Source organism: Larimichthys crocea, chromosome III, assembly GCF_000972845.2.
Source record: "Larimichthys crocea isolate SSNF chromosome III, L_crocea_2.0, whole genome shotgun sequence".
NCBI classification, from domain to species: domain Eukaryota; kingdom Metazoa; phylum Chordata; class Actinopteri; family Sciaenidae; genus Larimichthys; species Larimichthys crocea.
This window is the reverse complement of record NC_040013.1, coordinates 24,399,740-24,426,921: the sequence shown is the minus strand read 5'-3', so window position 1 is coordinate 24,426,921 and position 27,182 is coordinate 24,399,740. Positions and strand designations below refer to the sequence as shown.

The 27,182-nt window shown below is 40.3% G+C and overlaps 1 protein-coding gene across 3 annotated transcripts in view; it reads left to right on the top strand.

Annotated features, from left to right (window-relative positions):
- Positions 1–27,182, top strand: part of atrnl1a (attractin-like 1a) — a 241,016-nt gene that overhangs the window by 55,662 nt on the left and 158,172 nt on the right. For 2 of the 3 annotated variants that reach the window (XM_019263831.2, XM_027278322.1), the window contains exons 11-18: positions 3,982–4,066; positions 4,920–5,131; positions 7,031–7,149; positions 7,920–8,036; positions 9,849–9,981; positions 13,661–13,848; positions 16,073–16,286; positions 16,479–16,670. In XM_019263831.2, coding sequence (XP_019119376.1) covers positions 3,982–4,066; positions 4,920–5,131; positions 7,031–7,149; positions 7,920–8,036; positions 9,849–9,981; positions 13,661–13,848; positions 16,073–16,286; positions 16,479–16,670 — 1,260 coding nt within the window. The remainder of the gene's footprint in view (positions 1–3,981; positions 4,067–4,919; positions 5,132–7,030; positions 7,150–7,919; positions 8,037–9,848; positions 9,982–13,660; positions 13,849–16,072; positions 16,287–16,478; positions 16,671–27,182) is intronic. The other variant, XM_019263833.2, reaches the window with a different exon arrangement.

Below are 27,182 nucleotides of genomic sequence, written 5' to 3'. Positions count from 1 at the left end.
CTTCATTTGGTGGATTTTTTAAGATATTCAGCCTGTTCCAGGTAGAAGAACTGAAGTGTAAGGTGGATTACATGTCTCCCATGTCCTAAACGTACGTTTTATTTTGAAAATCTTTATTGGCAAGACAAAAACAACAATACAGGAATATTTATTTCTTCTCTGATTGTTGGCTTATTATCTCATTTTTGTTTGGTTTGTCTCGCAGGTGATTAAATTTAATGGTTTATTTCACATTTCTCTATAATATCTTGTAGTCTCTCCTCTCCTCTCCTTTCCTTTCCTTTCCTTTCCTTTCCTTTCCTTTCCTTTCCTCTCCTCTCCTCTCCTCTCCTCTCCTCTCTCGGCTCACCAGGAGATAATGAATTGTTCCACCTGTGGAAGGAAGTCACTTCACTCCATCCCCTTGTTTCGTCTTCATCTGCTCCTGCGCTCCTCCTCCGCCTCCGTGCTGGCTGCGAGTGGAGGGCTTTCGAGCGTTAATTTGTTTTTGTTTTGCCGCGCTAACCTTGGAGGGGGCGACACGCCGTTATTAGCTTCTCCTGCTCTTCTGCTGCCACACATTAGATTCAGGTCGACACGGAAGGCACTTTTCATTTGGATTTAATTCTCCATCTCACCCTCCAGCTCTCCCACCCGCCTCCCGCATCCTCCTCTCAACCCTGCCACCCTCACACTTCTAATTAGATTTGGGGGGAAAATGAACTCTGATTAAAAACGCAGTCCTCTCCAAGTTAACACACACACATACTGTCTGCACACCAACACACACGTGTGGCACAGCCCACTGAAACGCCCAGGGCTTTTCGGAGTTTGTTTGTAAGATGTTGAGGAGCTGTGATATATTGGAGGAGCAGACAGTGGCTGCCGTTCAAACTTCCTCCTCTTCCTCCTCCTCCTCCCGCACTTCTTCATCAAGTCCTCCATCAGTGCAGATCAGATCAAGCTGTCAATCAGCCCGCTCCGCCTGCCTGCTTCGATCTGGACTCGTGATTTCACTCTCAGTCCCGACATGTATTATTAACACAGATTTTCTCATATCCTGAGAGGAAATTAAAATCTGTGTTGATATGTGTGTCTGTGTATGTGTATATATTTCGTGGCTGATAAGTGTCTGTTGAGCCTGCAGTTCTTTGGTGGACAATTTGGCAGCATCACTCCCGTGTGTGTGTGTGTGTGTGTGTGTGTGTGTCTAATAGAAAACGAGATCAAAAGTCACTGAAGCTGCAGTCTCCTCAGTCAAACGCTACAGAAAAATAACATTTCATCTGCCTCGTGAGTCAAAAGAAATGTAGATACTGAAAAAATAAAAAGAAACAAAACCAGCCAAGATAACTGACACGCTGATGCGTGACTTCCAAGCAGCGCTGAAACTTACTTTAGTGCCAATCATCAGAAGTGGGAAAAAACGTTTAAACTTTCATTTAAAGCGCAGATGTCACACGCTTCAGATGGATTTCAGTTGCCACACCTGGGGCCCCTGTTGACTGATTATCTAAGCAGAAAGTGCCAGTCTGATCCCGGTTAGAATAAAATACAGCTGACAAAAGGCGTCAGTGTGAGATCTATAAATAGATCCCATCGCAGGTTCAAATCTCCAGGCTGGCTGGAAATGTCTCGTGTTAATTGCAGCCGTCAAACATGCTATTAAAAACAAACTGTTTATGCTCTTACATTCTTTCTTAGCAACCTTATTATAATATTAAACGTGTTGTTGTTGTTGTAGTGCTTAACTTCTGAGGCTTTCATAACTTCAGATTTGTGGTTATAATCAGTATAAATTATTATATCAATCTGAACTAAAGGCGGCAAGCTTCACAAATCAAATGCCAAATAAAGGAGAGCCGTGAATCAAGCCAAAGACCCAGATATTTAAATTCTTCAGTTTTTACTAGTGCTGTTCCATCAAGAAAACTAATACACCAGTTTGTATTTGAGGGCGAAGAATCAGGTCGAGTGCAAAATAGCATAGTATATGATTTTTTCTTATTCAGATGTAGTTTATTTGAAGAGAACCAATTTTGAACTGAGTTGACATTTGATTGTAATGAGTGACGAATCTGAGTGATATCAGAGCAGGAGGAGTATATGACGGCGTCATCAGCATATAAGTGAATTTGGCAGCCAGAACAAGTTTGTGGAAGATCATTGATGAAGTTTAAGAATAGTAAAGGGCCCAAGGATGAGCCTTGTGGCACGCCTTTATCAATAATCTTAAAATCAGACTGACAACCTTGGAAGGAAACACATTGACTTGAAAAATAACAAAGAATCAGGAGAAAGACCAATTAAAATATTGTTCAAATTAAGTAAAAGCTGCAGTTTTACCACATTCTTTCGTACTGAGGGAACAAACTCACACGGCTCCCACCAGCTTCAGTATCACCAGGCTTCATTCACGTTCCATCGTATCAGTCTGTAAATTTGAGCGACCTTTAACCTCGGCTCGGATGACCTCATTGCTCTCGGTGCTGATTAGAACGACCCCCCTGCTCCTATCCCCTCACCGTGTCCTCCTCGCTCTTAAACAAGCGCTCCCCCAATTACCACACCGCTTAACAAGGTCGTTAGCAACCTGGCGGGCCCACGGGTCCCCCCCCCCAACTCTACCGGCTCTCCGTTTATACCGTTGGAAGAAGGCTCATCTGGCTAAATGGCACATTTACACTAACACACTCACACACACACACACACGCAGACTCATCTCCATATTAATATAATGGGGGCATGTAGGGGTCATTAAAACATCAAGAGAGTTGTAAAATCCAAATAGTAAAACACACAGAGCTGAGAGCTCCAGCGATAACTAGAGATTCTTTATGATGATATTTGGTGGTATGAAGTGTTTTATGGAGTCGGATTATCTTCCCTGTCTTCTCCGTATCGCTGTAATTCGATGTGAAAAGGTTAGGATAATTACTTCTTATTCCTCGTGATGAAGTTAAAGGGGAAGGAGGATGAACTGTGGCTCACCCTCCTCTGTTCTTTCTGCTCGCAAGCAATAATTTTGGTAGAAGAAGAAGAAGAGGAGAAATGGTGGTTGATGTATCTTGTGGTTTAGGTTAGGGCAGCAAATATTATTACTAAAGAAGAAGCTGACAGGTCTTTACCTCAACCCCAGTGTGATCCCGGCCTCAGAGCTGAGGCGGCACATTAATGCTCATGCTGGAATCACATGATGTATGTGTGTAGCATTCGGGCGTCACATGTTCACTAATTATTTAAAATGAATGATAATAATAAAACATTATGGTCTTGATGTTTACCAGCTGCACTGATCACTTTTTAACTGCTGACAGTTGTAATAAAGATTCTACAGACTCCAATTTATTAATTATTCCTAACTGGTTCATAAATGTCTGGATGATGAATATATATACACAGAAAAGACTTTCTAACTGGCTGAGAAGGCATCTTCTAAAAATGACTCGACATAACAAATATACAGAATTTAGACTTTAATCAGTGATTAAAACACTGTTTATTGTTTTCTAAACCACAGTAGATAAATGATTTTTAAAAAATGGAAGATGATTTTTAATTTTCTCGTTTTGATTTCCGTCGTTTTCTGCTTCACTCCAGGCACATAAATGATTTAATAGACTTAAAATCATCGACCCGGCTCGGATTCCCCTGACAAAATATGCACGTGGAAACCACATGTATGCATGTTTTTCATGCTGATTTTCTCACGTGTGTCCAGCACATGTGAAAACAAACAAGTGTACAGACAGACTCTGCTTTGCTTTGTTATTCTCTTACACTGGAACAGCTCCAGATGCATTATCACTCTCTGAATAAAGAGGTAAGTTGATAAAAAGCGTTTTGCAGTTGTCAGAGAAGCTGCGTGCAATCCTCTCTCTCACTGTTTCTAATTGAATCGACCTTCGGTGGTTTCTCATTTCAGACACGCTCGCTCACAAACACACAGTGCTAAAATATTCACATTTAGTAATTCATGTTTGTGTGTATGCTTCTCTTTAGCTTGTGATGAGTGGACTGTGCTCCCCCGACCAAGTCTGCACCGGGACGCCAACCGCTTCGGACATTCTGCCGTGGTTAGCAACGGGTGAGATATCTAAAGCAGCTCTGTGAATTTGAATTTGTTTTTCCTGCTGAAGGACACTTCAGTGTAAAACGGATAAATAATCTGCTAAACTACTAAATTGCATTTATGTAAATACCCCTCTCTTCACAATGCATTATTCCTTGGCACATTTTTGCATTTTCTTGATGTCTCCCTGCAGTGTCCTCTACGTTTATGCTTGACTTTCCCAGATTATACTTTTGTTGTGTAGATGTTTTGATCCTTTTATCTTAATGTTATATTTAGCTTCAGTTCACACTCACTCTCTCACTATGTTTCTTTCCTGTGTGTAGGTAGTGTATATGTGCACGCCAGCTCTATTTATACCTGTCCTATTTTTGAATCTCTATCTCTGTGTTTGACTAAAGCTTCATTCACACAGAAAAGTTGCTCGATCCAGATCTTCTCCTTTTGCAGTGGTTTATATAAGAATCTGAATCTGATTGGCTGCAGAAGACAACTGATGCACCCTCGTTCATCAGTGAACGCCAGTCCTGTTGAATCAAAATGTACTGCAAGAGAGTCCCATCGCCATGTAGAGCGACTTATTGCTGAACTCTGAAATAATGGCCTAACCCTTTAACACCATTTACACACCAAAAGGTCAGCTTTGAGCACAAAAATGTCAGCTTTGAACTTCAAAAGGCCAGCTTCAAACCACCTTTTCTCCCAGGTTTATATCCCCCCAAACCAAAGTTCAGCTCTGTTTTTGAAAGGTTCTCCTGCTTTCCTTACATTCCTTCATTTGTCTTCATCTCTGTAGGAAATTTATTTTGGTCATTCCTTCCACAGCTGCCCTAATAATTCTGTATAACGCTCTTTGTATCTTCTCCAGTTCCATGTACATCTTTGGAGGTTTTTCGGGCCTCCTTCTGAACGATGTGCTGGCCTACACCCCTCCGTCCTGCCTGGCCTTTTCTAACCCAGATTTGTGTGCTGCTGCTGGGCCGGGCATTCGCTGCCATTGGGTCAAAAGTCGATGTGTTCCCTGGGAGCCGAAACCACCCGAGCACACTTTTCCTGCTCCTTTTTGCCCTGCGCGACCTGGTATGCCAACTCTCATCTGTTCGGCTGATTCTTTTCCATGCATCCGTGTCTGTGACTTTCTCTCTAAATATTTTCAACATATTTTACCTAAAACGTGCAGCACAATCACGCACAAGTGTTGCTCCCAAGAGGTCTATCCTTCCATGAGAGTAATAATTATTCTAAAGGATTTGGCTTCTGAAGTTTGTTTGCATATCATAATTATAGGAGCAGAAGGTCAGCGCTGCAACAATTACCTCATTTTGAAATAATTAGGTTCTGTCTGAACCCTCCTCCTCCTCCTCCTCCTCCTCCTCCTGTCTCTGCCAGATGTAGATGCAGTAGCTTTTCCAGGTATTCTGCTCCAGGCAGTCATGCTAATGGTTGTACTGTCAGCTTAAAATAGAACAATAATACATGTTATAAGGGACTGTATACTTTTTCATGTTTGTCTGTGCATCCTCGCTCATAGATTCTCCAGCAAGCATCCTCTCTCTCACAGAGATGCATTTTAGGAATTGAGACATCCTTCAAGTGCCCGGGTCCGGGTCACAGGCAGGAGAACAGAGAAGTGTTCATCCTCAAACACGTTTATTTTTCAGACAGCGGCACAGCACGTATGAATAAAATCAAACAAAATCAACTGATCAAATGAAACACTGGCCTGCACTGTTTAACCGTCACACACCCACACAGACAACAGCATACAGGGTGTCCGCGGAGTATTAAAAGGTATTAAAAGGTATTAAATCAACTTGGTGAAAATTAGATTTTTTCAGGTTCAGTTTTACATCTGTCACAATCTGACTCCCCTCTTATATTAAAAATGCAAGATGTAACACCAACCATTTTCACTCTGCTGACAGACAGACAGACAGACAGACAGACAGACAGACAGACAGACAGACAGACAGACAGACAGACAGACAATCTTTATTGTCCCACATGGAATTTGTTTTCAAAAATATATATACAATATATATTGTCATATACAATAACCACACCAGGCTGTACACAACTCAACACTCCTATGGCAGAAATGACAAAACCATATCTAGTCTAACAGTTTTATATGGATTGAGAGGTGTTGTTTTTGGTAGCATAATGGCTTTTAATTGTTTAATATAGCGTAAGAGGAGACTTGAATTTAGTGTGAAAGTGAATTGAAATCCATCATAAAACCATCGAAATGCAGATTTACTGGGCTATATAGCCGATTTGTTAGAGTAAACTTTGTAACAATATGAGAGTATGACTGAATACTGAAAAGGTCTGTACATGGTTGATTGATGCAGTAAAATGACATTGAAAAGACAAACAAGAAAAGTGTGAATAGCACAACAACAACAACAACAGCTGTTCACAAGCATCCTCCTGTAAAACACTGTCGGTCAAGTGCACTTGATGTATTCGTTAGAGAACATGGTTACATGTGGAGTGGTGCTGAACTCTTTGGCATTGTGTCATTTCTTTAGCAGATGTCAAGTAACTCAAATTATGTAGATGGATCTATCTACAGTGTTCAGTTGACTTGATGGGAGAGCAGCCATTAATGTTACATTTGTGTGCTGCTAGTAAGCCCTGTACACCGCTCCAACCAAGTCCCACCACCAGTCAAACTTCTGCTGAATAAAAGCGTCAGCTAAATGACTAAATGTAAATGTAAATAAGTAAGGGACTGACAGTAACAGTGCACGTGCTCTCCCATTTATCGATCCAGTTTTTGCTGTATGACTAGAAGCAAAAAAAATATCTAGAAGGTATTAAATGGTGTTAAATTCAGGATTCCTGCATAAACCCTGAGCATAACTATAATCTAATTCAGTAATTTGGTTTGTTTATGTTTGTGTGTGTAATCTAATTCAGTAATTTGGTTTGTTTATGTTTGTGTGTGTGTGTGTGTGTGTCGTCCTCCTCCAGACAGTACAGACGAACAGTGTTTCCGGTTCTCGGACTGTGCGAGCTGCACCTCCAACACACGGGGCTGTCAGTGGTGTGAGGACAGGAAGTGTATCTCTGCATCCAGTAACTGCACCGTGGTGAGTCTGTAAAGCCAAAGACCAACTGTAAAGAAAAAAAAAACACTTAGTTCATTATACCTTACAATACAAGAATTAGCTTGATGGAACAAATGAGATTTTGTTCATCCACTAGTGGAAAATGTGTCTGGTGTGGTGCTAGAGGGAAGGTCGGAAGGGTTCATCCTCTGTGGAGCATGCTCTGTAAATTTAATTTGAATCTGTGTGTTACGTTATAAGACCTGTAGCCCTGGAAGAGAGTGTCTAAACTGGAATGATATTCTCTGTGGAGAATGAATATCGTCATTGTCTTTATCTTTATTTAGTTTATCTCATATTTCCTCTGGAGAAAGTAAAAGTTTTGCTTTGTTATGACAGAGCCCTAAAAATCATTAGAAATGATGTTTGTCCGCTTATAAAAGACCTAAAAGGATTCAGTGTTTTAGATATTCCCCCTTTTAAATGATCTCACACATACTTTTTTTTTTTGGATGTCCTCCAGTGCAAACGTGTTAGTTCAAATTCAAAAGATAACACGTTTTTAGATGTTGATCCAGAGTTTGTGTGATTTATAATAAAACCTTTGGCTCAGTGACTTTTTGTTCTTCTTTGTACTTTTGCTCATTTTGTTTTCTCTGTCTCTATTTTTACTCCCAACCCTGATTCCTCTGTCTTTCTGTGTGTGTGTGTGTCTGCATACTTTTGTCTGTGTGTGTTTTTCTGTGCGTGTACTTTACATATGAATGTGTGAATGAATCTGTGTGTGTGTGTGTGTGTGTGTGTGTGTGCAGCTGACTCTGGAGCTGGCCCAGCAGCATGGCGGCGCTCTGTCTCTGTCTCCCCCACCATCCATGTTGTCTGAACATCAGCTGAGCTTGTGGAAGCACGGAGGCAAACGGAGAGGACATGTGTGTATTATTTAACACTTCCTGTTAGGCTCCAGGTCAGGTTGCATTAGAGAGAGGTCAGAGGTCAGAGCAGTCCCTTTATCCCAATTTACATTATCTTCAAGTCCTGTTTTCTTTTCCGATGACCTTTTTTTGGCCTTGATTAAAAATTGTGCTTGAATAGAGAACACCAAGCTGTTAAGAGACAAACTGATATTTTCCTGGTGTGCATGTTATTTCCTCAACCAACAAACCTAAACAAAGCCTTTTATTCTTGTCTTTGCACGTTGATTCCATCTTTTTCACCACATTATGACATCAGTACCAGTGAGGCAGAATGAAGACCCTTCATTCTAACCCTGCAATACACAACAGAGAGCAACATATACTGGAAGCCTTTTCGTTGACGTCTTTACAGCTGTCTAAAGGCAGCAGGTGTCTCTAGCTGGAGTGACGTCATGCACCGTTAACAGCCATGCACTGCAGATACGCTGGTTATTCGTATAATATAATTGTGTTTGCAAAATAACCACAGAAACCTCTGCACCCATATGCATGTTAAACTTAGCGTGTTGAACAGTTCTTTGGAATGCATGCATCATGTTTGTTTGGTCAAAATGTCACCCCCCCACTATTGCCTCATTGCCTCATATATTTAATTACAATACAGGCACACATGTCGCAAAACATCAAATCAAAACATTTTAAATATCTGATTTCATTTTATTTATGGCACAGTGGTGGAATTTAACTGCAGATGGTTTCACTTAGTGATCATTTTTATGAGAAATAAACTCGCTCAGATCTTCAACATGTCCAGAAAAGTAAATACAACTTAAAAAGAGCCATCATCTGCTCTGCAGGATATTTGGACTGTTATATTCATGTTGAATAGATAGTAATATTGTTCTGGTCCCACCCTCTATCCAAGTGCGCCAAGAAAATACCAAAAGTGCGTTTGGCCCTGACACAGGGAAATGAATCAATCTTTGTAAATCAAAGTAAATATTTCAAAGTCATTACAAAGGATCATAAGACACTGTTCTCAAGTCAAAGAAATGTGATCAAAATAAACATACACGTTCTTTTACAGTCATTAGAGTCCTGATATCAAAGAATGCTAAAACGAGTACAGCAGGTAAGAATCAAAACACTAAGAAGTCCTCGAGAAAACTTCATTCACCCTTAAAAAAAATATATTTTTCTTACATTATACTAACAAAGATAAGGGACCGAACAAAAACATCCTTTTATGAGGTGGTTCATAGAAATATGGAGCTTAATCTAATGAAATAATAAAACAAGGTAAAATAAACAGTAGAAGTCATGCAGGTATATTCACACAGTCAGCTCAGCCTTTAAATGAAGGTCATAAAGATGTGACGTCGTTTTGTCAAGGACAGGTCTGATGGACCGACATATTTTTCGATAAAGTGTCAATTCATTTCACCAGGAAACTTTCTAATGAAAAAAGTCTGTCATCCCTTCAGAGGAGAAAAATAGTGTTTCATATTTTCTCTGAGGTTTTAGAGTATAGTTGAAGAAGCATCCTCGGTGTCACGTTTCGTCTGAGGTCTTAGGTAAAGTCGTAAAGATGCACATATGGAATAAACACAACTTCAATAAAAAGTCCATCTCGGTATAATGTGTCCCTCATATTGATTTCAGTCTGGATGTTCTGTTTGCCTCAATCATCTTCAGCCTTTATTGCCCATTGTATTGATTCCTCCAAGTTTATTACATTTATTGTAAAAGAGGACAGTGATGATGAAGTTGAACTGGACTGATATTGTTTCCTGCGTGTGTGTGTGTGTGTGTGTGTGTGTTTTAAAGACTGTGCAAGACCCGTCCAGGTGTAAGCGCAGGGAGGAGCAGGAGTGTTTCAGACTGGCCAACTGCAGGAGCTGCTCCCTCAATGTCAACTGTCAGTGGGAGCTGCAGCAGCAGGAGTGTCAAGCATTACCTGGTGAGAAGACACACACAGGATGTATTCAACCTGCCGCACATGCACGCACACAAACTCACCGTCGTGAATGCATCCGCTGCAGCTGCATGGATGCCTTCCAGCTCCAATCCAAGAAGGATTAGGGACAATGAGCTGCTCATGAGGCAGGAATGTGTCCGCCTGAGTCACTGATCCGCCTGAGTCATTGATCCTTTATCTGTCTGAGGTGTGGGTTAGAATCTATGGCCCAGACCACGGCTCTAAGTATTGATTCATCTGTCTGTGCTGCTGAAGTAGCAGCTGGATTAGTAATTGCTGTGTCTTTTTACCTTCTCTCAGCTTTGTCTTGGATCTTCTCTAAACTATATATGATGTTCCAGTCTTCTCTGTAGCATTTCTGTTTATCGCTCAAAGCTGTTGGAGGAACGCTGTGTTCTGTTAATCACACACACAGCTTTCAGAGCGCGTGCATGTTCCCACGGTAACTGACTGCATACTATTAGTGGTCTTCACAAATAAACACTCTCGTACACCCGTGCAGGCATGTGCACAGAGGGGATTAGTATACGCATAAGGAACGCACACTTCTGAAATAAGCTCTCCACTCAGCTGCAGAAAAGAAGTAGTCTAATTAGAAGTGTTTACGGGATGTTCAGAGCATGGACTAACAACCTCCAGTCCACAAAGTCCTCCATGCTCTGCTCTGCTGTGGAGGAGCCTTTAGCTAGATCTGTTCTCGTTTTGACGTTTTTGGCTCTGGTATGACTAAGAGCAAAGGAAAAACCCCTCGCTGTTTGAATCCACGAATGATCCCGCTCCACGCTTTGTTGTATTGTGCTGTGAGGGCCTGATAGCTAGCCTGCTCTGCTATGAGTTGCAGCAGCTTTAACCAGAGGCGGGTATTGCGTTTACTGCTTTTCTTTTGTCCACATCAAACACACGTAGCCTGGTGTATGTTGTTGTCCCCACAAGTGTTAGTCAGCTCTGTAGTTCAGCTGAGGTAAAATAGTAAAGATTTGGACCGCGCATCTACTGACTTTATATATATATATATATATATATATATATATATATATATATATATATATTTGTTTTACTACTGGTGGCCTTAAATGCACAGCTACAGACATGATTATACCTCAAAACTAGGAAAATCCGAGGCGGTCGCAGTGATAACACTGTGTAAGCTGTCTCTGTTATGTTTTTGCTCATACATGCTAATTTGTTGAATTTAAAACCACAAAAATTTTCTTGTTTTCAGTTTACATGAAATCCAAAACCAGAAAACATGATTTGAGTTATGAATATATATATATATATATATATATATATTATATATTATATATATATATATATATATTATATATTATATATATATATAGTTCAAGTTCACGTCAAACTTTATTGTCAATTTCTGCTATATGTACAGGACATACAGAGTATTGAAATTCAGTTTCCCTTTTATCCCGTGCACAGCATAAACATGACATATAAAATACAAGTAAAAGATGTAAAAAATATAAAATATACAAATCTAAAAATATATACAAGCTAAAGACATCCGTGTGGCAATGTAATGGCATGTAAGTTAAATAGAATTATCAGTATAAATATAAATATAAGTATATGTATGGCTATATGGCTATATATATATGTTTAACATCCTTTGAATGATTATACTTCAGGTACTTAGGATCAAGACAAATATGTAACATAATTGTCTAAAAATATCTTTTGACCTGCAAACTTGAACTTGAATCAGTGCTCGCTGCGATCTGATGAATCATGAATCATGGTGGAATCATTCTGTGGACATCAGACGAGTTAAGTCACGGCTCCTGCTGCATTGTTTGTTTCACCCTGCGGACCTTCCTACAATGGGCAATCTTTGGTCTAGTTTCCATCATTACAGCGTTTTTAGAGTCGCAGACTTCCGATTAGTTTATTATCCAAATACTGCGTACCTCCATTTGTGTCAAAGATTATTGCCTTCGTCAGATATGTGACCATCTGTTATCCGGTGCACTAGCTGCCATAATGAGCAACAAAATAGTGATCAAGCTGATATATTCTGTGCAGAGAGTCTGGCCCTTTAGTTGGGTTTGTACTGTACGATGCAGGACTATAATCATGAATCATTACTGTGAGCGTACCTGACTTTTTATGCTCTCCTGTGAGAATGTGCTTATTAGCGACAGCTTCAACATAATCTCCTCTGATTGGACACTTGTTTTCTGACTTTTTTCTTTAGCTTGGTGATGTTTTTTTTCACCTTTCAATACGTCTTGTTTAAAACTCTCTGAGTTTCGGCGGCAGTTATCAGCATGTGCGTCGGTGTCCAGTTTGAAGTAACTTGCATACTGTCTCTTCTCCAAGCCTTTCATGGCTTGAAACATTACCATTTATGACATGGGCATGTCAGAGGGTCACTGACCATACCGATGCAATTAGCACTCCTTTGTGTGTGTCCATTAGTTTGACAGGGCACACTATATTTTCTGTGATTTTCTGGAAAAGATACATTTGCCGTGGCAGTGTGTCTAAGATGGACCGGGTTAATGGAAACTAGCTCCACAAACATGGCATGCGTGGCCTTTTCTTCAGACACCATGTTATGACTGATTATTCTAAAAGGCCTGACATGTTTATCTCTGCCGTAACCGAGTCTATTTATTTTTGTACTCCTCCTTTTTTTATTTTTTTAAACTCCGTTCATCTGTCTTTCTCCTCTCGTTTTGGTCAGTTGTTTCCCATTGCCATTGCTTGAGGGGAAAGAAAATAAAGGAAGCGGGCATTTTCTTTCCTGTAACGTGAAAAGGTTGGCGATGGAAGCCATTATAGGCCTGTGAATGTAATCAGTCCTGGAGTCCAAAATAAACAGCGGTGCTCAGCGGAGGCAGAACGACTTTTCTCCCCTTTCATCCTGGCTAATTGAACGGCCTCTTGTACTATTACGGTCTCCCACAAGACGCTATCAAGTGACCCCTGATAAGAGCAATAAGCAGGTACATGCATTTTCATGGGTCAGCTTCTCTCTGCCAGTATTACTCACAGCAGATATTCACTTTTCATCATCCCATGTGTAACATGTTTATTCTGGGAATTCTTTGTGCTGCTGATGAGTCGGGTCAGTACAGAGCAGGAATGTGGCGCTCTGATCTAAAATACCATCATAAATCAACAATTATCTAAAATCAGTGCAATAATATGTTGCTTATTAACCACTAGAAATATTCCTCTTAAAGCTGTTCAATCATCTGTTGATCCTGGCAGCGCTGCTCATTTTCCGAGGCGTCACATCAACTTTAAATTCCAGCGTCATTCTCCTCCTGTCCACCAGTCGCCCTCAGTCATTTTCAACTCTTTGCTGGTCACCTGACCACCTACCTGCACACCCGCGCCCTCGATCAGCAGCATGTCTCCGTCTCACTGTGCCTTTTTTTGGTATTGACAACAAACTCCCTCCCTACGTTTGTCCTGTCGGATTTGTTTGCTCATTCTGCAAGACTACATGTTGATTAATGAAGGCCTGCTTTACGTCAAGCAAGTAAACATTATGTAATTAACGCCTCATGCTGGATACACCTTTTGCCTCTGTTTGTGTGCCGTCTGGCATCTTACCCAGTATTTCTCACAGTCGATAAGACATATATATGTTTATGTATAGACAGAAACTATATGTGTGTGTCTTTGTGTGCAGGCCAGCTGTGCGGTGAGGGCTGGCACCATGTTGGAGAGGCCTGCCTGAGGATCAACTCCAGCAGAGAGAGCTATGATAACGCCCAGCACTACTGCAAAAACCTGGGAGGGAATATCGCCTCTCTGCTCACAGACAAACAGGTCAACTTTGTTCTGGAAGAGCTGCAGAAATACCAGCTGCAAGACAAGGTGGGTGGTTCAGCAAACAAAAAGAATTCATAAAAAATATATTCTGCCATAACATTTCGCACAAACTGTGACTGTCCTTCTGGCTGATACTGGCAATGAGATGCTCTCATCCTGTTTCAACTCCATTGTGAGACTGTTATATTCTAATATAAGTAAGAAAAGAAACAAATGTAAATGTCTTACAGTAATTTTAGCGTTCAGCTGCCTTTATCTCTATCCTGTTAATTAACGTGGACAAATAAACTCATATGAAGATGCCAGACAATGTGGTACCTTAACATCATGAATAGAAAGTTGGTTATCGTTCAGTGTCGGGGAATGTGTGTGATCATGGGATCGTAAACACTGAATTACAGTGGTCGCTCGTTTATCGCGGGGAATACGTTCTAAAAATAACCCGCAATAGACGAAATCCGCAGTAATCAGCTTTATTTTTTACAAAACCCCTAACCACACACTTTTATACACTTTTCTTAGACAGGCATTAACATTTTCTCACATTTCTCTCTTATTTAAACACAAATCAGGACGCAGAACACAATGCACGTTCATACTGTACAGCACGCTGCAAAATTACACTAAAAAAATCTGCGAAACAGCGAGACTGCAAAAGGTGAACCGCGTTATAGCGAGGGACGACTGTATTGAAGTGAATAACAACATTTCATCAATGAATTTGATAAGAACACTGGGATAATGTGAAAAAAAACACAACTAAGATGTGAAAATCTTCTTTCTTTTGGTAATTTGATGTACATTGTGAGGAGTTTTGATATCATCAGGTACAGAGGAATGAAATTTCTTACAAGGATATTTCTTAACTTGGCATGAAAAATAAAGATAATCATTCTTATCCCACTGTGAAGCACAAAAAGCTTCATCTCTGCTTTTTTATCATCAGTCACAGGACGTGTGTGTTTTTAGCATTGGCGTGTTGATAATGTTTAGAGTGGAAATGCGATACGAGCACACACAGATCTTTGATAAACGTGCAGCGTCAGGAGAAACGTGAGCGAATGTTTGAACGCCGTAATTGCAAGAAAGTGCGTCTCTCTTTCTCTTCCTCTCTCTGTCTTGATGCTTTTGAGTGATGATGATTCTTCTCTTCGCTTTTTTGAGCTCGCGTCAGCATCCGCTTACTTTCCATAGCTTTAACAAGATACCAGACACACTCACTGTGGTGTAAATGCAGTTATAGTGTTCGCATGCCTCTTTGTCATCCTTGATGCTTAAAGTTTAAAGACTGAGGCACATTTTTCTGAAAGAAATCGTAGCTGTGGGGAAAATAATTTAGATTTCTTTCTCAAATAAAACCCCTTTCATACGGGCACAAACATTTTCTCGGTGTCATCATGTGTGACTGAGGACATGGATCAATATTCATTTACCACCTCCAAACACCAAAAACATTTCCCAGAAAATGCCTGCATGGCTGCGCCGTGAGCGAAAGCAGCAACATTACAAACATCTGTGTGTGTCTGACATACGCTGACACAGGCTGCATGTGTGAATATTAAAAAATCAGAAGCGACGTCTGGAAGGTTTTCCCAGTGATTTACTGTGAATTATGTGTTAAAAAGACTCAGCAGTAACAGCTCCTAATCATCACAGGCCATTATGAAACAAATCAAACTTGTTTTTGTCAGCAAATAATTCAAACGTTCTTCACTTCAATCAGCTGCTATAATTACGAGTTTCTGCTTTTATAACAATTCCAATAATTTGCAGGTTTTGATTTAGGATCCACTTTCATGTAAAAGACAACAAGATGTTTCTTTTTTTTTCCCCAACAGCCTCCTGACTTCTTTCAGGAAACTTCACTGTGTGGACTTCAGCTCCAGCTCGGCTGTTAATTGCAGTATTATTATTCAGGTTTTTTTTTTTCGCATTGAGTTATTGTTCCCATTATGGTGTTTTTCCAGCGTTTCTAGCACACTGTCCCTGTGTGCGTGCGATCTGCATACAATTAGTGCTCATTATTTCCCTTTTTTGTGTTTTTTAAACAGAATAAACAACCAAAGAAGAGAACAAGAAAGAACAAAAAAACACGAGTAGCATCAGAAGTTTTATCAGGATTCATTTAGTTCATTACTGTTTTAGATTTTGTTTGGTGGTTGTGTTTGTGGTTTTTCTCAGGTCGACCTCGCGTCTAAAATGTTGTGCTTGCAAACTGCAGTTGAGCTCCATCCTCCTCTTCCTTCTTTCTCTCTCTCCGCCTCTGCAGACGTTATCGCCCTGGGTCGGCTTGAGGAAGATCAACGTGTCGTACTGGGGCTGGGAGGACATGTCACCTTTCACTAACACCAGCCTGCGATGGTTACCTGGAGAGCCCAGCGACTCGGGCTTCTGTGCCTACCTGGAGCGGGCGCAGGTGTCTGGTCTTAAAGCCAACCCCTGCACTGCCACCACTGACGGGCTCATCTGTGAGAAACCTGCAGGTGAGAAATAATGAGAACTGAAAGAAGGGGAGAGAGTGGAGGACGTGGTCGAAGAATGATCAGAGCACAGGATAAAACTGGACATTAAAGCACAAGAGACAGTTTCTGTGTCTCGTCATTAAACTGTGACAAAGTGGAACGATAATAAAGTTCTATTTGTATATTTAGATCTCCATTTGTCTGCTTTCTCAGGGAGTCCACAGAGTCAGAGTGCTCGTCCCTGTAAGACGCCCTGCTCTTTGCACACCAGCTGCGCCAACTGCACCAGCCAGGCCATGGAGTGCATGTGGTGCAGCAGTACGCAGCGCTGTGTCGACTCCTCCGCGTACGTCATCTCCTTCCCATACGGACAGTGTCTGGAGTGGCAGACCCAGGACTGTTCTGGTAAGACGGGGAGAATTCAAACAGGGGGGGTGTTTGTGGAGATGGAGAGTGGAGTCAGAGTGGGTTCAGGTGTAGTAGGAATTTTGACAAAAGCAAATATTTTTCAAGGCGTTTAACCAGATTTCACATCTTAGCTGGATTAGTTTGCTCATTTCTCAGACATGTAAAGGCCGAGAGATTTGGCTAAAAGAAAAAGCTAGAAAGTATATTTTCCATTGTGGTATTTCTTCTTTTACCGAAGACTCTGTACATATTTTGGATTATTATAGAATTAAGTCCAATAAAACTAGATGAAATCAATTAAAAACACAAGACGGAGATATAAATTGGCAATAAAAAGTTTGTTAACAAAAGGAAAATACACAAGTGTGTGTCAGCATAGAGGTTACTGTATAGTTATGTCAGAGTCTGTGTGACTTTGAGCTTAGACAGATAGAAAGATGAGGTGGAGTCGTGCTCCACAGACTGCTTTGGTGATGCAGCTGTAGTACGCAGTGAACACGGAGTCATTATGGACTCCTATCGATCCTTTTCTTATCAGCACTCAGGTCTCTGCCTCTCTTTCACACACACACACACACACGGTGACACAAACACACACTCCCAACACCGAGGCAGTGCTACCTTTCGTGTAGCTACAGGGCAGAAAATCGATCATCTACAGTGACACATGACTGACTCGATATGAAGTCCTCGCTGCTGTCTCCCAGCATTGCTCTCATATTAACACCTCCCTGGAGGTTTTTTTCAGTTTCACCGCCGCCTCTCCTCGTGGTTCTGTTTGAGTGCACGAGTGTTGTGCAGGAATTTTTTACGTGAGAGAGAAACGAGAGATCGTGAAGCACGAAAGCAGAAAAAAAGGAGCTGGCAGGCTGCAGCTTACGGTGATTTCCTTTGTTTTATAAGTCGATGTGACATAAAGGGATTTCCTGCTTAACTCCTGTCGTAAATAACATTTCTGTAGTGATTTATTTTATAAGCTGTTTCTTTGTTCACCTGCTTGGGTTTTACAAATTCTCTACCGGGAAAGAAACATGAGGAATATTCACTGTTGAACCATCTTAAGAAAAGTTCTGTAATATTTGCCTTCATTCATTGAGAACAAAGAAACGAAAATTAAAAAAAAGCATGATGATGGAAAAGAGCCACACACTTTTTTGTATTTAAGTCATTTAATGTTTCAAATTACCAATTGTCTAATGAACAAACCATAGCCCGAGGTGGATACTAACCTGAGACAGAACGTCCATTGATGTTTTATTTCTAAAAGTTAAAGACTGTTTTATTCTGCAGTTTCTTCTAGAAAAAGCCAAACTTTGTATTGGTGTTCTTTTGTTAGACAAACAAATGTTTTTGTCTCTGATGAGTTCATCATTCCCGGTTGCTTCCAGTCGTCTGTCAGCTGTCCAGGCCGCAGTTACCGAGCCAAGATTGCTTCCCCTTCTTTCGTTTTACCGTCAGTGCTAACATAATGGCACCTTTCCCTCATCTGCTTTTCTCTTGTATTATTCATATCTCAGTTTGCTGGCAGAAGGTGTGCTTTTTTTTTACCTTTTGTTGCTCAATATTTCAAATTTTCAACTTCTCAGATATTGCGTTTTTTGCTCTTTTCCATTCGACCGCACGTTGTTTGTTTCATACTTAACTTTCTGCTTCACTTCTTCCTGTTTATGGATTAACGGCCTCTTGTTTTGGAAAGCATGCCCGCAGGCTCCAGCTAAAGGATTCATGACCTCGGCTTTAGTGTTAGCTGCTTTCACAAAAATGATTTCTCGTCTGAGGATCCAGTTTGAACCGGGTCATTTCTTTATCAGATAAATTTGGCCCAAGGCTTTGTGAATCATTCCCCTTTTCTCATGTTGACTGGAGGCTAACTACTCAACAGCCCCAGCACGTTTGGAGCTGCTTTCTTTTTAATCGTGCTCATTCTGTGACAGTTTTAAGCTTCACTTTGCTTTTTTTTGTTCTGTCAGCCTCTCACCTCTCTGCCACCAGCTCTGGTCCCAAAAGGCATCACACCTGTAGCTAAATGGCAGTGAATATAGCGACTGCAAATTAGTTTATAAAGCTCATAACACTCATCAACAGTAATAAAAAGTTTCATGATGCTCACACCAAGATAAAGTAGATATATAACATCCCACTTGAAGATACCCAAACGATTCTTTGTATTTATGCATGGCAGAAGCACAAAAATGAAGGAAAAATAACAAAATCTGAATAAATTCACAAAATCTGGCAGGCATGAAGCCACGAGAACAGACCAAAAGGGCGATCAACACAACATCACATACCTGCGCTTCCTAGAATGAAGGGTACATGATATGAATTGTAAGTTTGACCACATAGCATGCAAGTAAATAAAAAAAAAATAAAAAATCTTGACCACAGCACAAACATAAAATATTGTGGCACAACTACAGTCTGCACTGCACAGAAATGTCAGTGCACTCCGTTTGCCAATGAAATACTAAAATAAAGTCAGCATTTATGAATTATTAACTTCAACTTCAACTTTGTTTATTTCTATAGCGCCTTTCATACAGAATCGTAGCCCAAAGTGCTTCACAGAGCAGAGTAAAAACAGAAATAGACAAAAACTGACAGTTCTTAAGGTAAGAGAGCAGTTGCATGAAAAACTAGCGATTGGAAGAAAAGTAAAAAGCATAAAACTACAACAGTGAAACAAATAATAAGAAACATTAAGACCTATACGGTAAAAAAAACATAATTTAAGAACAGTTGCAGTAAAAGTAGATAAGTAATTATTCATCACCATCAGACACTTTGTATATTTCAGCACCTGGCGTTTCTGTCATGTCTGATTCTTAAAGGGAACGGAGGAAAGAAAAATGAATTGTGGGTGTTGGAGAAACGCCTCAGAAAGCAATGACAAGAATAAAATAAGCATTATATGATTTAGAAAACATTTTGTCTCGTCGTGAGACTTAATTAGCAGTGAAAGTCGTCATTTGATGTTGATTTTAACTGACGCCAAAAGCAATATAACATGCTTCAGTTGCTACAGTTGGTATCTTGTACAGTACTGTAGTAGTGTAGGCCATTAGTGGGGCACAGATTGTGTATTTAGGCACATTGTCCTCATGCGGTGTCCTAAAATTGGGATCCAAGGTCTCCTGTTACACCCAATAAACAACCTCCACACCTATTCACAGCGTTTAAACTTCGCTCTTACGGTTTCTTTTGTTTCTGTTTATCTTACTGTGTTTTATTGTCCTTTAGTTTATGGACAATCACAAATATTAGGAACACCCTTACTGTCAGCACAAACTACAGCCTCAAATCTAACCACTAGGGCTGGGTATCGGTACTCGATACTTTTCAGGTATCGACCGAAACAACCCGGTACCGAGTAGTATCGGAACTGCGCCTGTCAGACAATACCTGCATTCGTTTTTTTTGGACCCAGATCAAGAAAAAAAAATACTGTTTCTATGGTTTTGCTCACAGCCAATCACCACAAGCGTTCTTAATCACGCGGCATTATTCAATGCCGTGTGATTGGTCCACCAATAGTTTGTATGGCGATAAAGCGGGTTCAAGCCGTGCGGAGTTGGCTGGTTATCATTACGAAATGCCGGTGACATTTATGCAACTGATTGCTTTCTTTTCACATGATTAATATCGAATCAATCGGATGAAGTACTCAGTTGGTATCGGTATCGTTTTAAGGGTACTGGTATCGAAAATTAGAGACAGATACCCAGCCCTACTAACCACAGGTATGAATTAACCTGTCCACTCGGCCACAGTGTTCCAACAGTTTAAACACAGAAATGGCATTGAGTACAGGTGTGTTGGATCACACCTGGATTGCGCGCTGTGTTCTGCTTTGGTGTTTCGATAGGCGACTACAACATGTCAGTGACTATTTGATTATAGTTAAACATAGGTTTCAAACACACACACATACACACACAGGCGGACCAGATGATGGTTGTGTTGTTGTAGCTGATATAACGTGTGTGTGTGTGTGTGTGTGTTTTCTATCCCACATCACGTCTGTCTGGCTGTTTTGTATCTTCACATGCTATGAGAGAAAAGTGAAGGAGAAGGCAGCTTATGGCTCCCCACACATGATGTATTATGTATAGGGGGCTCACAGATCTGTATGCTACCAGCTTCAGCGATGCTAACTGTCAAGTACTGTAGGAGCAAATGGATCGCACAAGATGAAGCCAGACGATACGTCGCTATCCAGGGACAGCGAATGTCAAAGCCGCCGTGATGAACAGAATGTGGCACTGAGGCGATTGTGCTGAGAGAATTTTTGATAAGATGAAAATTCCCCCCCAGCAGGACGGAGCAATCCTTCTCTTTGCTTAAACAAGATACCCCGAAGTCCTCACAACATTTGTCAGATGTTGTGTTTAGGTATCCTCTCGGTTATTTCTGTCAATAAAGACCACTAATGTCATGATTTCAGTCCAGCCAGATATTCTCGTAAGGCACTTTTTTCCCCCCTGTTTATAGCACATGAATGATGTGGTGGATCTTATGCTGTATAGCAGCTGGCGTCAGAGAAATGTTGTGCTGAATGTTTCTTGTTGACAGAACTTTAAAGGCTCTCCGTCTCCAAAGTGACTCCAGCAACTGAAAGTTTTCAGCCGCTGCAGCTGAGATGCAGACACACGAGGTTCTCCAATTTGACCTAGTTACTATATTTATGTTCATTTCCACTCACACGAAGTCGATAGGAATCCTACATATAGGCATATTATGTAAACTGAGTGGATGTATATCTCTTTAAAGCTAAAGTTAAAATGGTTACTGCATTTTGGAAACTCATGGTTGAATTATCATGAAATGCAAATGAAAAAGGTGTTCAAGGTTCCCAGTAGATGAAATATAACTGAAAGCTATGGTACGTTTCCACTCTAAAATATTTCAATGATAGACCTATATGACATATTTTGTTAAGTTGGGTATTTACATTATTCCAAATGTTTCCTGGAGAAATTCGTAATGTTATTCTCGGTAACAGTGTGTTCCCTACTTGCCTCTAGTCGCCAAAGTTTCAGTGTAAACAAGAACAATGTTGGATACATTAGAGATTTGGGAAGGAATTCAACAAGTAAGATAAAATGTAACAAATGAAACTTTAATATTAGCTTCAATATAGATTTTCATCAGTGACGGTGGCTGTTTAACAATCAAGAAAACAACTCCCATGATCCTACGTTCATTCACAATGTCTTGTCTTGTTATTGTTTCGATGTGAGTGACCGCCTAGAAGCAGAAATTATGATATACTGTACGTTTACTGACCCCGCTGACTTTTGATTTGGCATTTGGCTTCAGAAAGAAATGGATTATTACACACTATTTTTTTTAACCAAACCAAACCTTTTCCTGACACCATCTGACGACAGATTTTCACACATTTTTGTCAAGATAAAAAACAAACAACTAAATGAATCACATATGGCGGGTAGTATTCAGCAAGTCACGTAAACAGACCGGAACCAACAATATGTGCATCTCCAACTGTTTGACTTCTGTCTGTGACAATCCATTGGTTCACTGAGGAATAATACATATATAAATATAGATGTATTATATATATATATATATATATATGATATATATATATTTAAAGGCGTTCTGTGCACAGAAAGTAATTGCAAGTAGAATCAAATTATTGTTGGTTTTTAATGAGATTTGTTGACAGTACGGGAAAAAATAATTCAACTAGTCAAACTTATCTGTTGAATGTTCACTTTCCATCTTAAGCTCATCTGTTCATCAGAGTTCTCCTCGGGTACAGGTGTTTAAATCTACCAGCCATCACTCATAATTTAATTGTGGTAAAGTGCAATAAATGGAAATTAAATTACAGTGGTGCCTTTTCGCTCACCCCCCCCCTGTCGTCAATACAGGAGAGTGTTTGCTTTGCTGCTGAGCTGTGTATGCAAACACAGAGCGAAGACAGAATAATCACCCTTATTGCAAGAATTTAAAGGGACATTAACATTTAATCAGTTTGAAGTGCATAAATCAGTGTCCCTGTTTTCTCTCCAATATCCACAAAGACAAAAATAGCCAGTAGTCATCAGTTTGTCGACAGTTTCGACCATAATTGGATCACATGTTCAGTTTTTAATCATGACATATGTTTTCCGTCCTCATGGGAAATACAGGCACCATCCAAAAGGACATTGACTCTAGAAATAGCCCGGAGCTGATGTCACGTAATAGCACAAGGTGCAGCTAAGTATTTGCTGCTGTTAACTAAAACTAAAGCCTCGTAATCCCTGCAGGCACACACTTGAATGTCTCACTTTTCTCTCTAATCCTCATCTACCCTGAGTCCACAAGACCACATGAGGCAATAACCTTTTCTTAATTCTGCTCACGTGGAACGCAGATGACGCCAGATAGGAAAGGCTGAGCCATAGAAAACAAGTAAATTATATTATCTACACAAGCCACAGTCATGTAAGTCAATATCTAAGAACGTTTCCTGTCTATGCAGGAATTTCTTTTTGCCCACAGGTCATTTAGTGTCTTCAGGGCCCATTTCATCATTTTTCTGTCATGCACGAATATTTGATCCATTGGCTGCCTCTGATTTTGACATGTGTCACAAATGAATTGCAGCGCAAGACCTGCAAATGCACCTTGCAATGTGTGTTCAGGTAGGCAAAGATTAACTCTGCAGCAGACTATATTTTAAGATACGAGGAGAGCAGTAATGCCGTAACTCCCTGTGACCTTGTGTCTTTGCAGCCGTTCCCATATTGCTGATGAAAGGGTAACCAGCTGTTCATTAGCAATTTGCCAGTGAGAAACTTTTGCGAAATTTGATTCTGTGAGCACTTTGTGTGTGTTTTTTTTATATTTTATATTAAAAGATAAAAAGGCCCCAAGATGTTATGAAGTAATTACTTTGCAAAGCCAGACCACATCTATAGAGCTCTGTTTTTATGAGATTGAATGAGTGTAGGGGCTTCTATGAGGTGCTTATCCATAGTCAGTGTATTATCTGTAGTAAACGGCACGCCCAGTTTGGAGAAAGAGAGGAGGAACGGCACACACACTAAGCAATGCACTGCTATAGACAGCCAACAATGAAACATTTTAACCACCCAAAAAAAAGAAATCAGTTTAGGAGCACGCAATACAGTGGTCCCTCGTTTATCGCGGGGGATACGTTCTTAAAATAACCTGCAATAGACGAAATCCTTGAAGTAATCAGCTTTATTTTTTACAGTTATTCTACATGTTTTAAGGCCGGAAAACCCCTAACCACACACTTTTATACACTTTTCTTAGACAGGCATTAACATTTTCTCACATCTCTCTCTTATTTAAACTCTTAAAGTTCAAACTTTCGCAGATTTAACAAAAATAAGTACAATACTGTATTAGTAAATGAAACCAAGGATCAAAACCTGTTTTCAAGCCCAAACATTTTTAACATATTTCATTTTAATGATCAATCTACGAGGTTTGACACATAAGAAATTATTACCAGTAACTCACGCGTATTTCACAGTTCCTCTGACGGTACCTCTTTAAATCTGTATGTAAATCTGGCTAGCCGAACGCATTTTGTACAGTACTCTCTTAGCCAATCAGGACGCCGAACACAATGCGCCTTCATACTGTACAGTATGCTGTAAAAAAAGCAAAATTACACTAAAAAGATCCGCGAAACAGTGAGACCGCGAAAGGTGAACCACGTTATAGTGAGGGACAACTGTATTCAGAATATTTTCCCCACGCTGTAACCACTCGAGTTCCCCTCGCTTCAAATAACCTAAATGATCCTCTTAAGTTCATTGATTGAGCCTCTTTCTCTTGATGTGACATTGTGACTGTTTTAAACAGGTCATTAAAGATATAAGGATAAATGTTCTAAAGTGCTTACTGCCTGAGGTGGTTTTCATCTATAGTACAACAAGGCGGGATGAAATGTTGTGCCAAACGTTCAAAGCAGCAGTAAAGCGAGCTTGGCTGACATCTGTCTTTAAAAATCCCATAAAGTCAAAGGTTTGGTGAAACATTTTGAAGTTTCAGTTTCTAGGACGTCACATGTTTTGATGTATTCCGCGGCAGCCCAGTGTGCGGATCAAAATGCCTGTTTGTCACCTCAACACTGAGTCGCTGAAAATTTTATGAGAAACGCGACTGCCTCCATAAAAGCTGCCGTTTCTCAGCCCGAAAATAACTTGGAAGCAAAAGACCCATGACGTCTGAGCGCGCGGTGCGGAGAAATCCTTCATGTTAATGTGGAGGAAATAACTCCGCGCCGATTGAACGTCGCTCTGTCATTAGGAGTGAGGCAAAAATTGGGGCTGCCGCTTGCAAGTCTAATAACCTGACCTGGAGCGACACAAAATGGCTGCCGCCTAATGGGTGCAAATTGGATATATTAAATCAAAGAGAAGCAGAGTTTTGTTATATCCAAATGGGAAGGTTTGGCACATGAAAAGTGCGGGTTTACAAAGAGCTGCTACCAATTTCCTGCAGTTTGAATCTAATTTTTAAATGATAAACAGGCCTGGTATATTTATTGGATATTAAAGTCTGCTCTCGGGTATGTAAATATTGGTCTTTTCTGGCAGAGGAAACCCTACTGTGTGGTGGATTAGAGATATTCCGCTGAACTGCCTCTCTTTGAACTGTAGACTATAGTGGGGACTCGGTGAGATGTCACAGAAGTAGAGAGGAAGAGAAGCAAAAGAAGAGAGGAAATAAGGGGAGGTGAGAGTAAAAACTGGAGGGAAGAACACAGTAGGAGAGAGACGGAAAGAGAGTCCCCATCCTTTGTGGTTTCATTTGTGCCTGAAGTGTTTTTATAATAATCCATAAAGAAATCAAATTCAATCGAAATGACGGGAAATAAAGGGAGGACGAGGGGTATCACGGTGAAGAAAGCGGCACCGAATGAGCGCAAGAAGAGGTGGAAGTTGGCTCGGTGAATAGGAATAGAAACGGAGAGAGAAAAAAGAAGAGGATAAAAATGTGGCACCGAGGAGATAAAGAGCGAATCTGAGAGAGAGAGAGAGCAGAAGTTTGTAATTATAAAGAGGCAGAGAGAACAAATGAATCAGCATTGCTACAGTTGAATAATGCAACGGAGGGTGCTTGCAAACACACACACACACACACACACACACACACACACACACACAGGACAAGGAGTGTATTTCAAGAAGAGCCAGCTAGCAAGTACAGAGAAAGAGATACAGGTTCAGCTGGAACATCTGTGGCTTGTGGAAATGGCTCGTGTTCAAAAGAGAAAGAACTTCTGGTGAAAATGCAAATTTTCCTTGACGCTGCATTCGAATCATCTCGCCGGGCTATAAGGAAACAACGCCTCGGATAACTTCTCTCAACCTTTTGGTTTCTTGTGTACGCGCCGAGATATGAAGTCTTACCTTCCTCTCTGTCTCTGAGCGCGAGTTGCCACCTTCGCTTTGTAGACTAAAATCTATTATGACAGGCAGACGGGTTGACGTTGAGACTGAAAGGTTCAAAACCAGCTCTGAAGTTAACTTTGGAAGGCCGGCGTCTCCTTTTCTTATTCATATCACCTATCGCTTATCCTCCTGAACTGAAAAAGGGGTCTCAGTATGGAGATTTTTGTTTTCTTTTACAAGTATTGAATGCCATACCATTAAAAAAAAAAAAAAAAAAGTGTCATTTTTAATTTGCACCAGTAAAGTGCTTTTGAATGTCACATCCACTTTATGAATACAAATGGATTTCTCAGTACGTGGAACGGTGGGGCGCGAACAAAAGTCATTTTCGTTCTAAATGTTGAGGGTCAAAGAAAAAGGTAAACACAAAAGACACACGGCGTATCAGAGGAGGTAGATTGTGTCACTATTGTGCGCTTATGATTTGTTTGAAGCGGTTTTGGATTTACACAACACGGCGTAAAGGACAGAATGGGGATGCACACGCTTTATTTTCAACTCAAACGTGGACATCTTCCTTTTTCGACAGTGGTCCTTCACCTCCAAGGAGGGTGGAGGGAGATCATTTACAGGGGTCGCCAAAAAAAAGTCTTATTGTGGCAAACGGAGAGAAAAGAGAGATGTCAGATGTAAGAGCTCAAAAACATTTTATAGACTACAAACACGTTACTGGTGCTAGTTACCTCAGTAATCCGACAATGTATATTTTATGTATCATTGTTCTTTTAGGTCTAAAGCAAAGTTACTTCAGTAAATCTTAAAACACAAATTAAAGATAATAATAAATTGGAGGATCACGACTCTAAAAGGTTGTGCTACAGTGTAATATATACATAAATATAGTTGTAAAAATAAGTCCAAGCAATGCATTAAAGGTCATTTAGATCAATTTATGACAGCTGATTTTAAAAATAAAAAATAAATAAACAAATTAAAATGACATTTACTGAGTGAAAGTGGGTTTGGAGGGAACAGAGGAGGCTCCATCTGCTCTAGTAGAAAATGTGGCAGTACTGTATTAAAGTTACAATCCAGAAAAACTTAATTTGCGTCTGTTGTCTCT